Raw genomic sequence first — 14,925 nt, 5'->3', positions numbered from 1 at the left:
GATTAAGTCTGGTTTATGACAGGTGTGGTGAATGAATGTTCAACCACTATATCTGTGTAGTGTAATCATTCACAGTATTTGCATGATGCACAACCAACTTATCCTCTCCAATTTATCTAAAACCTGTCACTGACATCTTTTACCTGTAAAGCTGTACTTTAAAGCAAAGTCTAGTGAAACTTGGTTGCTTCCTTGTGATTTCCCATTAGTATTACAGCACTCACATCTGGAGTCACTCTGGCACCTGTGTCAATACATTTACTCAAATTGGGATATTTTTCCACTCAGCCATTCCTTAGTCACTTGCTCCTAGAGATGCCAGGCAAGATCAAGACACCACTAGGATTTGGACCCATAATGGTCACCCTATAACAATGCAATTCAGGCAAAATGCTTACCATAAGCCAGCCAGACAATATCTATATGTGTCAAAGGTTAAGAAGGAAAATACATTTATAGGTCAACAAATGGCTTCAAGCTTTACTCTTAAAATTGAGCTTTACCAAAAATATATTTCAAATTCAATTTTATTTGTCACATACACAGTCATACACTGTATGATATGCAATGAAAGGCTTCAGCGACTGCTATAGACCACAGTATTGCAAATATTGCAAGTTTACAGTGAACCAATATGCAAATATTGCAAACATAACCAAATATTACACTTTTATGTTTTTAACATAAAATATGTGTAACAGGTAGGGTGAAGGTGTGCAAATGAGTTAAGTGAAAGTAAAAAGGAAAACATTTGTGCAAGAGTAAAACAAATAAAAAAAAAAAATCAGAAATCTATCCTAAATTTTGAGCATTTGACCTAGATTGTTTCAAACTAGCAGTGACTTAATATTATGCTTTGACAGTTTTTAACTGAGGTATGTCATGCAGGGGACAATTTGTACATATTAGGATCATTTATATTCACACTGCAGTTTGGTCCAGCTTCATCAAAATTCAGGGCCATGTCTTCTGAAAATATTCTGCTATACATCAGTGATTTATTTATTTAGTGCTTGGTGGTGATGGACATCACAAATTGAGGCAAATAGTGTGACAGGCACTCCACCAGGAACATCCGCCACCTCTCATTTCTATTCCTGTATTGTCATACATGACATGCATATATTCAATGATGAGCAATCAGTATTCTTTCTCTGTATTTCTCTCTCCCCTCTTCTTCTATTTTAGTTGAGCACAGTTTTATAGGCATGAGCCAATTAATGTAACATTTTTATTTGGTATAATGCAGTTGTCAGAAGAAATTAGCTTATCAATATCAGTCACACATTTAGCAGACTGTGTAATAAAAGAATGACTCCTTCCCCTCTTCCTTTCCCTCTTTTTCTCTCATTTTCAGTGTTTATGAAATATGGGCCAAGAAGTAGTTGCATGTACACACACCTTTTGTCCTCCAGTAAGTTTTTAATTTGCATTTCTTGATCTGAATCCCGGGGTGTTGGATGTCAGGTGTTACTGTGAGCCATCCACTCTGGAGGATGTGGAGGGGAAAGGACAAGGAATGCATCTAATTAAGAACGGCATACGTAGCTCGCTCTGATTCACCCTGCTGATTATTGCTGGGCCTGAGTGGCGGCAGTCAAACGTTAAGGTCCACCACCTTAACTGGCACTGAAATTCAGGCCAATTCACAACATGCTTCTATTGCATGGCCTTAACAATGGGTCAGGTGGGCATACGGCAGTCCAGGTGAGTGAACGAACAGTGTGTGGTCAGGACACCACAGAACCAATCCACCTTAGATGCCCTCCAGACACATGGCCTCAAAAACCCATATGCGTGCCCTAACTACACAGCACATAGAAAAACAATCTAATGGCATCACAGCACCTGCTGCTGGCACAGACCCTCTGAGTGTAAAGAAGACCAGTTTATCACACATGGTTTTATTATTAACATTTGCATCATTGTTGAAAGTTTTCTAGGTTATGTGGGTTTTTTATTCTTCGTTCTACAACTTTGTCTGTGTGTGTTTCCCTGTTTCTTTCACAGGAATCGAATACGTCAGTACCCTGCTCTTGTGAACTGCACTAATATCGACTGGTTCTCACAATGGCCACAGGATGCCCTTTTAGAAGTGGCAGAGAGATACCTTGACGGTGTTGTCCTGGGGAATGAAGAAGGGGTAAATTACACAAAGGCATACACATATTCTGCTCATAGACACATAGATGCAATGGTGAGCCCCTGGCACAGTTGAGTTTGCTCATCAGATCCTTCATGCTGATTCCTATTCAATTTTATTGGGTATGGCATGAAAGACTCGTAGTTCCCCACATTGGAATTGGTAAACAATGTTCTGTTTTGCTTTCTCGGTAGATTCTGAGCAAGGTGGCAAGCATGTTTGTGACTATGCACCAGTCGGTTGCCCAGTTCTCCCACAGGATGAAGGTGGAGCTTAACAGACATAACTATGTCACCCCGATCAACTACCTGGAGCTGGTGTCTGGATACAAGAGGTAACTCAAATCTGGTATTTATCGTTGTCATTTACCTGCATTAACCTGATTAAAATACCAGTGTATCTTGTAAATGATTTCTCCAGATTTGAGAAGTGTTGATATCCTTTCAGCACATCATGCATTTGATAAGATTAGTTCAGTGGGCACTCTGAAGCAGGGTTTGAAATACCTCAATATTCAGCTTTCCATAGTAATCACGTATCTGCAGATGCCTTAGGGAAGGATTTTTTTTTTCTTAATTTTTTTGTTTGATTTACAATGCTTTTCTGAAATTTATTTTGCATAAATGCATCTAGAATCAGAATCATTGTACTAAAAACTGCATAATATAAGTATAATACAGTTACTAAAACAATTATGTGAACATTTATTTACTTGAAATATAAATACAATATTTTTCTGTTCAGATCATCTACAGTACTTTTTTAGACCCCTTTTTTGTCTAAACATAATGTGAGATCAGTTTTATGTCATATCCCCATATTAGTACCATTGAGAACCAAAATGTTTTTCTGATTTTTTTCTTTCTACATTCTACTCACCTACATTAACACAAATGCTACTGGGATAAAGTTTCATATATCTTTATTATGTGACAGTTATGAGTTTGTCATAGAAAAGTTAAGAAAGAACATCAGGATGAGTTCTGGAGCCACGGATGTGTTGTATTATAGATGTGGGGTTCGTTGAAAGTATATCTATTGAAACTAGTACAGTTTAAAAAAACACATCTTTTTTTAATTTACTGCCTGAATGACTTAATTAAGAGCTGTCTGGGAAGTTATTCACACAAGCTGACTCCCGTTCTCTATCTTTCAATCTTTTTCCTTCTGTCTCCATTTCTTTTGCTTCAGGCTGATGGCAGAGAAGCGCACTGAGCTGGAGAAGCAGGTGACTAAACTGCGGAACGGCCTGTTTAAGATTGATGACACGCGGAGTAAAGTGGAGGCCATGTCGCTGGAGCTGGAGGAGTCTAAGCAGAAGGTGGCTGGGTTCCAGAAGCAGTGTGATGAATTCTTGATCAACATCGCCCAGCAGAAGCAACAGGTCGACAGTCAACAGAAGGTCAGGCATCATAGTGTATATTCAAGTGTTTATGTTTGTATTTTATACTGCATGTTAGCATGCCACCAAGAACAGCAAAAGTAAGGAGTCAAGTGTTCATTTTGGTGTTAAATCATTGCATCAGGAAACAAATCCCTCATTCCAGGGGTCATGTAGCCATTAAGCACTGTGCTTTTGCCATCAATATCATCTTGCATTTTTTATTTTACTTTATGCTTTTAATAATCTATGCTTTTAATGCCATCTATTCCAACTCTACACTCCAACTTTTAAACATTAGAAGTTGCATTGTTGAATGAGGAACATGAACAGGAACATGAAGAGACAGCACATCACACTGTGCACACAACAAAACAACAAAATGTGTCCTCTGCATTTAACCAATCCCCCTTAGTGAGCAGTGGGCAGCCATGAAAGGTGCCAGGGGAGTAGTATGTGGGGATGGTACATTGCTCCAACATATTTTGCATACATTTTTAATATACACAAACAAGAACCCACATTTCAAGTGTAATCGGTATACTTCTAGATTGTATGGTTTAGCGTTCTGCTTCTGTATGCAATTTGGAGCATATGTCTGAAAATGATTTGAATCCTAAATGTGTCTGTAGACTGTGAGTGCTCAGCGTGAGAAGATATCAGCAGAGGAAATTTCATGTAAGTCAATGGCAGAGAACGCTCAGAGAGACCTGGATGAGGCCCTGCCTGCTCTGGAGGAAGCCAAGAAGGTGAGAACTTGCAGACTGATTTACTGCTACTCCTCTAATCTATGCTAGTCTGTCACCTATCTTCTTTCACCTTGCTCTCACCCTGTATTTACACTTTCGTCCTCTTCACTCCCTATCTCTTGTTAAGGTGAGATGTTTCTTTCACCCAAAAAATATATTCCTTCAGGGAGAGAAACTATTTTAAGTGTGTCAACACAGCTAAAATTGCCTGCATACAAATGATGTTGCAGGAGTTTCTACCACACTTTCATAGAAATATGATTACTGATGCAAGTGGGGTAAGGAGCACATGTCCTGATTAAGGTGAAGATAATGTATGAGGCAACGACATGAGCACTGCTGCATTTGGGTATGAAATACTGAGGTAAAAAAGGGTAAAGGGTTCTTTCTGGCAAACTGCACTCACAAATACGTGGTCCAAATGGAAGAACATTTTAAACGATTCACAGGGTAGCCACCCCCTTTTTAAATAAATTGACAGTACATTGTAAATTAACAAGCTACCTTGGCTAGCTTCCAGACACATTAACCAGTAAGCCTGGGTAAATGGGGAGAGTCATGTCAGGGAAGGAGTTCGGGGAGGAGTTAAGACAGACACTGGGTGGCAGGAGCAACTACTGTACTGTAGTGAGTAAGACCACTAGAAAGGTGCTTGGTGTGATGTTTGGACAGGAAAGAGAAGAAGGAATCCCGGTGGTGGAATGAAGAACTACAGGAGTGTACAGGGTGGTCCATTTATATGGATACACCTTAATGAAATGGGAATGGTTGGTGATATTAACGTCCTGTTCGTGGCACATTAGTATATGTGAGGGGGCAAACTTTTCAAGATGGATGGTGACCATAGTGGCCATTTTGAAGTCGGTCATCTTGGATCCACCTTTTGTTTTTTCAATCAAATTTATTGTTAATTTCACAAGAAAAACAATGGTGGTTGTAACATAACTTTATTCTTTCATGAGTTATTTACAAGTTTCTGACCACTTGTAAAATGTGTTCAATGTCACCAACCATTCCCATTTTATTAAGGTGTATCCATATAAATGGCCAAGAGGTTGGCAAAAAAAGTGGGAGATGAAGTAAGTAGACAGGAGAACAAAGATATGATCAATCATCCACCTCTGTATTCCCTAAATGACCAATGTTATGGCATGGGACCAAGACATTAGCAATATTAGCAACAGCATGGGAAATTGCCACGAAGATAAGATGAGCCTTAAGAATCAGGTTACATCATTCTGTTTCTGTATTTATTTAGGCCCTTGAGTCTCTGAATAAAAAGGACATGACAGAGATCAAGTCATATGGACGGCCCCCCGTGCTGGTGGAGACAGTGATGCAGGCTGTGATGATCCTGAGGGGCAGTGAGCCCACCTGGGCTGAAGCCAAGCGACAGCTGGGTGAGCCAGGGAAGGGCGTGAGAAAAACAGGGGGGAAAAGAAAGGAGACAAAATTGCTGGGTATTTTAAGTAACATTGATTTAATTGCATTTTATGGCATTTAAATGGTCATTACAACATGACAAACATCAAGTTAAATTTTGCATTCTGTAGAATACTTTGTCTTTTATTTTAACTTAATTTATAGGATTATAATGATTACTAATTTATATATTTTTTTTTTAACATACATGCTAAATAGTGATAGTGATTTAGAATGCATTAAACGTTAGAAATGTGCGAATTTAAATAAATCAGAAATGAGATGGAATATAGAGGTAGCGGTTTACAGAATGAAAAGTGTGTTTGGAGGGGGTATAATGAAAGGGGAAGAAAATGTAGGGGAAACAGGATTAAATATGTCTCACAGCAGATTCACCACCATTACAGACAGAAGAAAGTGGTTTAAAAGCAGCTGGATACAAGCAATTGAGAGATTAATTTAAAAATGACATTCTGAAAAAATAAGACAAAGAAAAGCTTGTGGCGTCATGCCCATTTGCTCTTACAGGAGAAGCCAACTTCATTAAGCAGCTGGTCCACTTTGACAAAGACAACATCTCAGACCGTGTGCTGAGAAAGATCACCCAATACTGCACTCAACCTGACTTCCAGCCAGACATCATCGGACGTGTCTCCCTCGCCGCCAAGTCCCTCTGCATGTGGGTCCGGGCCATGGAGGTCTGGAATGAACATACACACACATAAACACACACATACACATTTGAAGACCTGGACTCTTTTTATCTTTAAGCTTTTGAGTTAAACGTTTGAAACTTTCCTTATTGGAACTAACATAATATCCCTGATTTTATTGGAATGTCAAGTCATCCTATGATTGTGTTTTAACTATGTTAATTAACTATGTCAGGAAACAGTGTAGAGAATAGTTTACTCTGCACAAAAAAAAATCTGAATTGCTATTCACATATTCACATGCATTCTGTATGTGTAAGTGTCTGCATGCGTATCTGTTTTTACAGGTATATGGGAGAATCTACAGAGACGTTGAGCCCAAGAGAGCCAGACTGAATGGAGCCATGACCCAGCTAGCACAGAAACAGGCAGACTTGGCAGAAGCCCAAGCCAAATTCAAAGAGGTGCTTGTGTGCTTGTGAACATGTGTCACTGCATGCTGCAAAATTGAATACATTCAAATGTCAACTTCTGTGCCAAGAACTTGAGTCTGGCTGTATTGTTTGTTTCACTGCTAAGGTAGGGGAGATGCTGAAGCAGCTGGAGTTGCAGTATGCCGAGAAGTTTGACCAGAAGACTGAACTGCGGCAGAAGTCTGAGGAGATGGAAATGAAACTGGAGCGGGCCAGCAAGCTGGTGTCAGGACTGGCTGGGGAGAGAGTCCGCTGGGAAGAGACTGTAGAGGTGCTGTCCTACATTTCACATAGACAACATTCATGTATAAAAACAATGATATTAATCCATGATAAAATAATTTAACACAAACCTGCTAATTTTATTGGACTATGTCTATATAAATCTAGAACTAATGTAGATTCAAAGCAGCACATTTCACTGAAACTTCACTACTAGCTGTCTCAGAGGAACTAGGAACATGCATGTGAATCTGAAAATTTGTCTTCAGTTATGAATCTCTTGGACCTTTCAGGAGCCTTTGACAAAGTCAACCATCAGATTCCAACCATCGTGACTACACTCTGTAACCTTGGGATTTTAGATTTAGCCTGGTAATGATTTGCATGTTATCTCCAGGATCAAACATAATAGTTGGCATGGCAAGGATTCCCAAAATTCATGTTATTAAAATGACATGAAGAAAGCTAAACATTTGAATGTAAAATGTGTATCATCAGATTTAAGGGTGATGGTAAGTAAGAGTTCTGCGGCTAGCTATTAGAGCAGTGTTATCTGAAATTATACATCAAATCAGAGGCAGCTTTCTACAGTTTCCTCTGTAATTTAAAAAGAAAATGCTTATTATTAGGAATCCTATGAGGATTGCTGAGGCAGCTCCATCAAACTTTAAAATGTGAATGCTCTTTAAGGTTATTATAAGGAACAGAAGCATGTTCTCTTCTCCAGCAGCAGATTTCATCTCCCTCATCAACTTCTGCTGCTTCCCTGCTTGATGTAACAATCGACAAGCAGAACATGTCGATGAAGTGCAGCGCCTGATTGAACATAAAAGCCAGAGCTGTTGCTTAGCTACTAAAGCATTTTAAGATGTTGTTTTTATCTTGCAATTACCATCTTTGTGTGTGATCACAGACCATAAGATGGGCAATTTTCAGCCTTGTTGATGGAGAGACAGTAACGTACTGTGTGTGCGTGTGTGTGTGTGTTTCAGGGTCTGGAGAAGAACCTGGGTCATCTGACCGGTGATTGTCTTCTGGCAGCTGCCTTCTTGTCTTACATGGGGCCTTTACCATCCCATTTCAGGGATGAGCTGATCACAATGGTGTGGATGAAGCAGGTTAGATCTGTTCTCTCGCCAATGTAAAAGGCAAAAAATGTAAACATGGCATGCCCCAGGGATTGTTGTTCATGGTATTTGTTTGCATAACACGTCTGCAGGCCATAATTTTTCTGAAACATTGTATTTTATAGCAACTATGTTTAGTGAAAGAAGAGGTTAGGGCAAAGAGCACCTTTGCAAATGTCAAATGAAATCAAGTGACCTCTTTATTACATCAGTTTCTAATGTTTCACATACACTCTCTCTCTCTCTCTCTCTCTCTTTGTCTCTCTCAGATAAGTGAGCTGGAGATTCCTTGCTCTCCTGGGTTTAGCTTCGCCATATTCCTGTCCAAACCCACTGTGGTGCGTGACTGGAACCTCCAAGGCCTCCCGTCCGACACTTTTTCCACCGAGAATGGCGTCATCGTCACCCGTGGCAATCGGTCTGTCATCCTCTTTCTACACCATACCCAGGCTCCCAGCAGGCTGAAGGGAGATTTACATAATGTTCTTTATAAACGTACAGAGCACATTCAGCTCGAGAGAGATTACGGCTGGATTAAGAATTGTGAAGAGTATAAACAGCATGTCACGTTGTCACAGTAATTGCTGGTGTTTCTCTCATTTTCACTCTCTCAAGATGGCCTCTTATGGTGGATCCTCAAGGACAAGCACTGAAGTGGATTAAAAACATGGAAACAAAAAAAGTAAACATTTCTTTTTCTCTTTAACATCGTCCCCAGCCCCATTGCCAGCCATTCTTTCGTGCTTATGAAAAATGCCAACAATAACGAGGAGGGGGAAAAAAGAACATCCTTATTATCTTTCCTGAAAAGAATGAGATGTGCTCACCGTCGAGATTTGCCATTGCAGCTGCATTTCCCAAAGGTTGTTAGTTTTGAGCTACCTGTAACACTATAAGAAAGGAGGCTTTATCGCAGAGGAATCGCCTGTGTCTAGGGGGGAAGAAGATGATCCTGTCACTTATTTTTTTCCGTCTGACTGTCTATTCTGTACTCTTCATTTCTTTCTCCATTCTTCCCTGTTCTGCTGTTACAGTTTGATTGATGGCTCTATTATTAATCCTCAGTACTTAGATTTTTTTTCTTTCTGTGTGTCATTTTGTTCACTTTGCTCTAATACAGAGCATGAAAAAAGTTCTGCCTTTGTGAAGAGGGCTGAGTGGCCCCCTGTATTTACGTAGTGTGAGTCAGAACACACACACACACGCACACACACACACACACACACACACACACACTCGTACATATACACACAGGCATGGGCTCACAATCAGAGACTAATTTGCCCAGCGTCTTTCTCAGCAGGACTCTCCCTCGTCTCTTTCTCCCACTCTCTGACCCCTCTATGGGCTCTGCAGGTCTAACGGGCTACTGCAGGCTTCGATGCCTCTCGCTCAACTAAGTGCTTGACATTTAGGGACAATCACTGAAATGGCTGCAGGTGACGGCGCCCCATACTTTCTCCCAATGCATCCCCTTCCACACTCTCCTCTGAGACTTAATAGCCTACCTTTCTATTTTTCTTTCAATCATACAATACCTCCACTTTTGTGCTTTGTCCTTTAGTGCACTTTCTGCTTCCTCACGGTTCCTGGTCTGTAGTATAAGTATGATGTTTTAATTTTTTTCCTTATTGTTTTATTATTTATTTCAGCAGTGTTCTCCCTCTCTTGTATTAGGGGTTGAAGGTGATAGACCTGCAGATGCCTGACTACCTCCACATTTTGGAGAACGCTGTGCAGTTCGGTTCTCCAGTTCTTCTTCAGAATGTTCAGGAGGAATTGGACCCCTCACTGGACCCAATCTTGAACAAGTCTGTCACACGAGTTGGTCAGTTACACCAACACTGGTTTTGTTGTAGTGTGCTATCCCACTGAATCCACATGAAGTTGCATGTGGAAGATGGATTGAGTGTGTGTGTGTTATGTGTAGGGAAAAATTAGGGTCAAATGTCATCTTGGAGGTAAACTGGTTAATAGGCAGGTTTACCAGACTGCAGATATAACTGGTTATTTACTTATTCTGCTAAATGACCATTGATTCAATGTTTTTGGAATCCATGAATAAGAAGTTTAGCCTTGTTGGTTTTATTTTTCAAACCAACTTCAAAATGTAGTAGGATAGTTTTCAAAAACAATGTCATCATTGGAAGTTTCATTCTAATTGATTTCAATTGAGTTTTCTGTAGTTTGATGTTATTGTGAAAAAATAAGATCAACCTGAGTGATATGTAGGATTGATATGTGATTTTATTATTTTTTTTTTTTTAACAGTGTAACGTGTGCCCCAATGGTTTAAACATTAAAACTGTTTCCTGTGTGTGTGGACACTAGGTAAGCATCTCATGCTAAAGCTGGGCGATAAGGAGGTTGAATACAATCCAGAGTTTCGCTTTTACATCACCACAAAGCTCTCCAATCCCCATTACACCCCTGAGATCTCCACCAAGACCATGATTGTCAACTTCGCAGTCAAGGAGCAAGTGTGTATCTTCACTATTCTTTTGTTTATACTTATGAAATATCTTTAGACTTTAGAGGGGAAAAAAGTCTTATTAATAATATAGACCTAGTGGAACTCGGTTTGCACATTTGTTTACACCAGAACATTTTGATTCAGTGTTTCACCCAAATAAAAATCATATTAGATATCGCACTGGGCAAAATGACAACAGACAGAATAAATTGTTGCCTTTATATGATTGAAACAATGCTTTTTTATCTGTCTTTTTCACTGTGACCTAATGTGAATTTGAACCTGAACTTTGCATGTTTTATTAATGAATTTTCAGGGTCTAGAGGCTCAGCTGCTGGGAATTGTGGTGAGGAAGGAACGTCCAGAGTTAGAGGAGCAGAAAGATTCACTGGTGACCAGCATTGCCACAGGAAAGAGAAATCTGCAGGAGTTGGAGGATGAAATTCTCAGGTAGCATTACCGCTACTGTCCTGTAGGCTGCTGCTGTACAGCTGTTGTGAAAGTTAAAATGAACCTGCTTAAAACCTACCAGCACAGCTGCCTATGTCCTATATCTACTGACAGAAAAGGTGTGTGTGTGGGTGTGTGTGTCTGTGTGTTTATATTTGTACAGGTTGCTTAATGACGCCTCTGACTCACTCCTGGATGATGTTCAGTTAGTGAACACACTACAGACCTCCAAAGTCACTGCCACAGAGGTGACAAAGCAACTGGAGAGCAGCGAGCAGACAGAAATCAAAATTGATAATGCCAGAGAGGTGAGAGGGGGAGAGACAGAGGAGGAGGACAGCATTACTGAGTTAGACAGGATTGTCCAGAGCCAAATTTAAAGGGCAAAAAATACATACATGCACACATAAGGAGCAAAACAATCACACCTAATATATGTTCACTGTATACTGATCTTTTACCCAATATAATGAAGCTCAACATTTTTAAGCTCTATAATTTTTCTTTATAGAAGTGTAAGTTCTAATGTATGCCGCTGATTTCCAGGCATACCGGCCTTGTGCTCAGCGTGCCTCCATCCTGTTTTTTGTGCTGAATGACATGGGCCACATTGACTCAATGTACCAGTTTTCTCTGGATGCGTACACTGACCTGTTTAAGGTCAGCATTGAGAAGAGCCAGAGGAGCCACAAACTTGAGGAGCGCATCACCAAACTCAATAACTACCACACCTATTCTGTGTACAGGTAAATGGCACAAAGGATTTTATTTGGTATTCCCTGCAACTATTTGCATATAACAAAGCACTCAGCAAATTTAGCCAACAAGAATGTTAGAATGCTGTATAATTTAAGGTGGCTCACTTGTCTTAATATTACATTACAGTGCATTCAGTAGAAATCATTTTCGGATAGACGTTGCATGGAATTCAACGTAGCTGAAAATCCACTGAATACAAACGTCCTATTCCCAGATGATGCTGACATGGGGTGTCATGACGATCCCTCTGTGTTTTCTTTAGTAACATTAATAATATCTACACCTTAACCTGACAGCAGTGTGCTTAAACAGCAGTAACCACCCACCTCCCACTGTCATGAGACTTCATATAAAAAGTGGTCTGTGTCTTGGCATGTGGCTTTAACTCAGAGAGAGTTTTAATGTTGGTTTTTACTTTTCAAAGCTTAATCATTGTTATCAGCCTAGCTCTCAAACTGAGACATTTTTGGCACATTTATTGATGTATGCTCGCCTGCAGTCACATAACTTTATAAAGCGGTGACAAACAAAATGAGTGTGCTCAGGGTATGTGTGCAGATGGCGAGTCTCCTAATCATTCAGCAGCAGCGTTCCAGCAGAATACAAAGCATTTGTTTGGCTGCTGTTGCTAATATTTGGTGTTCAAGCTGTTCAACATTAAAACTGCTTAAAAAGGCGAAGTCTAAATCATGTTGTGCTGCATTATATTTTAAATTAATAAAGGTACTGAGATCTGTTCCCTGAATGATTTCAGAATGTTGGTTGGCAGTTCTCATAAATATTGAAGCCCTGATGCATCCTTTCAGTTCATGCCTGCATCTCCTTCAAAATGTGTAAAATCACAACAAACCTCCTAAAATTACTTTCTACACTTCTCTCCTCAAATTAATTTCTGTGTAAATGTAATTTCTTGGCACCAGTACAAACCAGTGAAAATATATATTTTTTTTAAATCTAAACTGCATCAACATTGATCAGTTGATGATTTATAAGTGTTCATTGCAGAATTTCCTTAATTTCATTAAATAATGACATTATATGTAAGGAGAATAATTTAGGGGCAGTGGTGACCTAGCAGGTAAGGAAACAGACCTGTAATCAGAACCGCCAAGGTGCCATTGAGCAAAGCACCGTCCACCTGTCATGGCTTCCCACTGCTTCCTCAGGTCCACATTTCACTGTGTGCTGTGGTGTGTCACATGTTAATCACTTTCACTTCATTTTTTCCATCTTTAGACTTTTGCTTTTAGATCAAAACAACGTTCAATGTGGCGCTTTTTTCATAAAAAACACGTGTTTAGTGTAAAAACCACGTGTTAAAATGCAGCCGAATTATGGCCCATATGACCTTGTGTGTTTCCTCTACCTCCGCTCATTTTTTTTTTTTTTGTTCGCTGAGCTCCCCTCCGCTCTCAACTAAAGCTTTTTTTAATAATCAAATGTGTCCGCATCACAGGACTCCACGAATCGATAATGAAATTTGTCGCAGACGCTTTTAGTAATCGATTTTTAGCGATTTAATTGAAGGCGTTGTTGCAGCCCTAAAAACCACAATGACCCAACAAGGACAAAATGCAATAAGTCTACATTGCAATACTTAATATCAGACGCACACAATCAGGGCATTGGGAACACAGTCCACACCAAAACTCTGGACCGTAACACAGAGCCGGAGCAACCCACAAGGTCAGGCCATGCCAATTGCTCATCTGCAGATTACAAGAGCTTAACAGTTATTTTACTTTTTAAATGATTTGTGTTTTTATTTTGGATTGTACATTCATAGATGCCTTTCTTTCCTTCACAATTTCAGAGTTACTGTCAGGAAGATGAAAAGTAGTTGCACAAAACTGTATTTCTGAGAAACTTGAGCTAATTAAGCAAACTATTTCCATTACAGGTCTTTTAAATGAAACGCACACAATGAGGTTGATCATTTATGTAATTAGCCAAAAAAAAAAAAGTTCAAAATATATTTCATATTCATTTTGAAGGTGTTCATCATGCTGTACAGTTTCCATCTGATTTTGTTATAAGGTTCAAGGTGTGTATTTATTTTCAACAGATATGCTTGTCGTGGGCTCTTTGAGCGTCACAAGCTTCTCTTCAGCTTCCGCATGTGTGTTAAGATCCTGGAAATGGATGGAAAGATCAACTTTGATGAGTACAGCTTTTTCCTCAAAGGAGGGCTGGTGAGTACTGGGGGTCCCTTAAACCTAGCTTTCTTCAGATCTTTGGGTCAAGAGGATTTCAGAACATGCATTTTCAGCTCAGGCCTACTCAACAATTTCAAGTGAAGAGAAAAGCAGTAAAACATTTTTTTATTCTGATAAGCTACAGACGGATGTATATTTATCTATATAGTTTAATTAATAACATGGCAAACTAACATGCTTTCCGATGGCCACCCTCTGGCATGGTTGTTAGCGATGTGGCCTCAAAGATTGTGAATTTAAATGCGCTGTGAATTTGCCTGCACTTCCCATGTTGGTGCAGGTTTCCGGTTCTCCAAATTGTCCGTAGGTGTGAGTGTGTGAATGAGTGGTGTGTGACTTGTATGTGTGCTCTGTGGTTGGCCAGCCTTGGGTGAGTCCTTGCCCTATATCCAGTGTCCTGGGATAGGCTCTGGCAGGAATGACCCTGATTAGGACTATGGATAGTGAGTGAGTGAATTTAATACATTTGGACTGATTGTTTATCTGCATCTCTGTACAGAATGACTGCTAATCAGTTAAATTAACTTAAAATTTAATGGATATATTAATTACGCTCATATTTATAAATGTTTTCTTTTGTTTTCATTGTCCCCGGCTTGAAGAATAGTATGCCAAATATTTATCTTACAATACAAATATCTTACAGTTTTCACTGGCCCCTTCTGGGGGTGTGCAATTAATTCACGTGTGCAATTAATCATTTTCACTTTCTTATCCTTTCTGACTTACCTCTTTGTATTGTTACCAATATTTTTGAGGAACTCTGATGCCCTGCAGCATCCTGTTGCTGCACAACACACACATAATTGATGTATCTTACACCTTTTATATACGGAAACAAATCTACTACAGTACCT

At 39.6% G+C, this 14,925-nt stretch overlaps 1 protein-coding gene across 4 annotated transcripts in view; it reads left to right on the top strand.

Annotated features, from left to right (window-relative positions):
* Positions 1–14,925, top strand: part of dnah2 (dynein, axonemal, heavy chain 2) — a 136,634-nt gene that overhangs the window by 99,557 nt on the left and 22,152 nt on the right. For 3 of the 4 annotated variants that reach the window (XM_028954457.1, XM_028954373.1, XM_028954539.1), the window contains 17 exons: positions 2,011–2,143; positions 2,338–2,477; positions 3,335–3,545; positions 4,157–4,273; positions 5,532–5,673; positions 6,224–6,393; positions 6,696–6,812; positions 6,928–7,092; positions 8,036–8,161; positions 8,440–8,588; positions 8,786–8,852; positions 9,848–9,998; positions 10,502–10,650; positions 10,960–11,093; positions 11,257–11,401; positions 11,640–11,839; positions 13,918–14,044. In XM_028954457.1, coding sequence (XP_028810290.1) covers positions 2,011–2,143; positions 2,338–2,477; positions 3,335–3,545; positions 4,157–4,273; positions 5,532–5,673; positions 6,224–6,393; positions 6,696–6,812; positions 6,928–7,092; positions 8,036–8,161; positions 8,440–8,588; positions 8,786–8,852; positions 9,848–9,998; positions 10,502–10,650; positions 10,960–11,093; positions 11,257–11,401; positions 11,640–11,839; positions 13,918–14,044 — 2,443 coding nt within the window. Of the gene's footprint in view, positions 1–2,010; positions 2,144–2,337; positions 2,478–3,334; positions 3,546–4,156; positions 4,274–5,531; positions 5,674–6,223; positions 6,394–6,695; positions 6,813–6,927; positions 7,093–8,035; positions 8,162–8,439; positions 8,589–8,785; positions 8,853–9,847; positions 9,999–10,501; positions 10,651–10,959; positions 11,094–11,256; positions 11,402–11,639; positions 11,840–13,917; positions 14,045–14,432; positions 14,516–14,925 lie in introns of all 4 variants that reach the window. The other variant, XM_028954626.1, reaches the window with a different exon arrangement.

This window comes from Denticeps clupeoides, chromosome 1, assembly GCF_900700375.1.
Source record: "Denticeps clupeoides chromosome 1, fDenClu1.1, whole genome shotgun sequence".
Classification (NCBI taxonomy): Eukaryota; Metazoa; Chordata; class Actinopteri; order Clupeiformes; family Denticipitidae; genus Denticeps; species Denticeps clupeoides.
The sequence above is the reverse complement of the archived record's forward strand: the minus strand, read 5'-3'. Positions and strand labels throughout refer to the sequence as shown.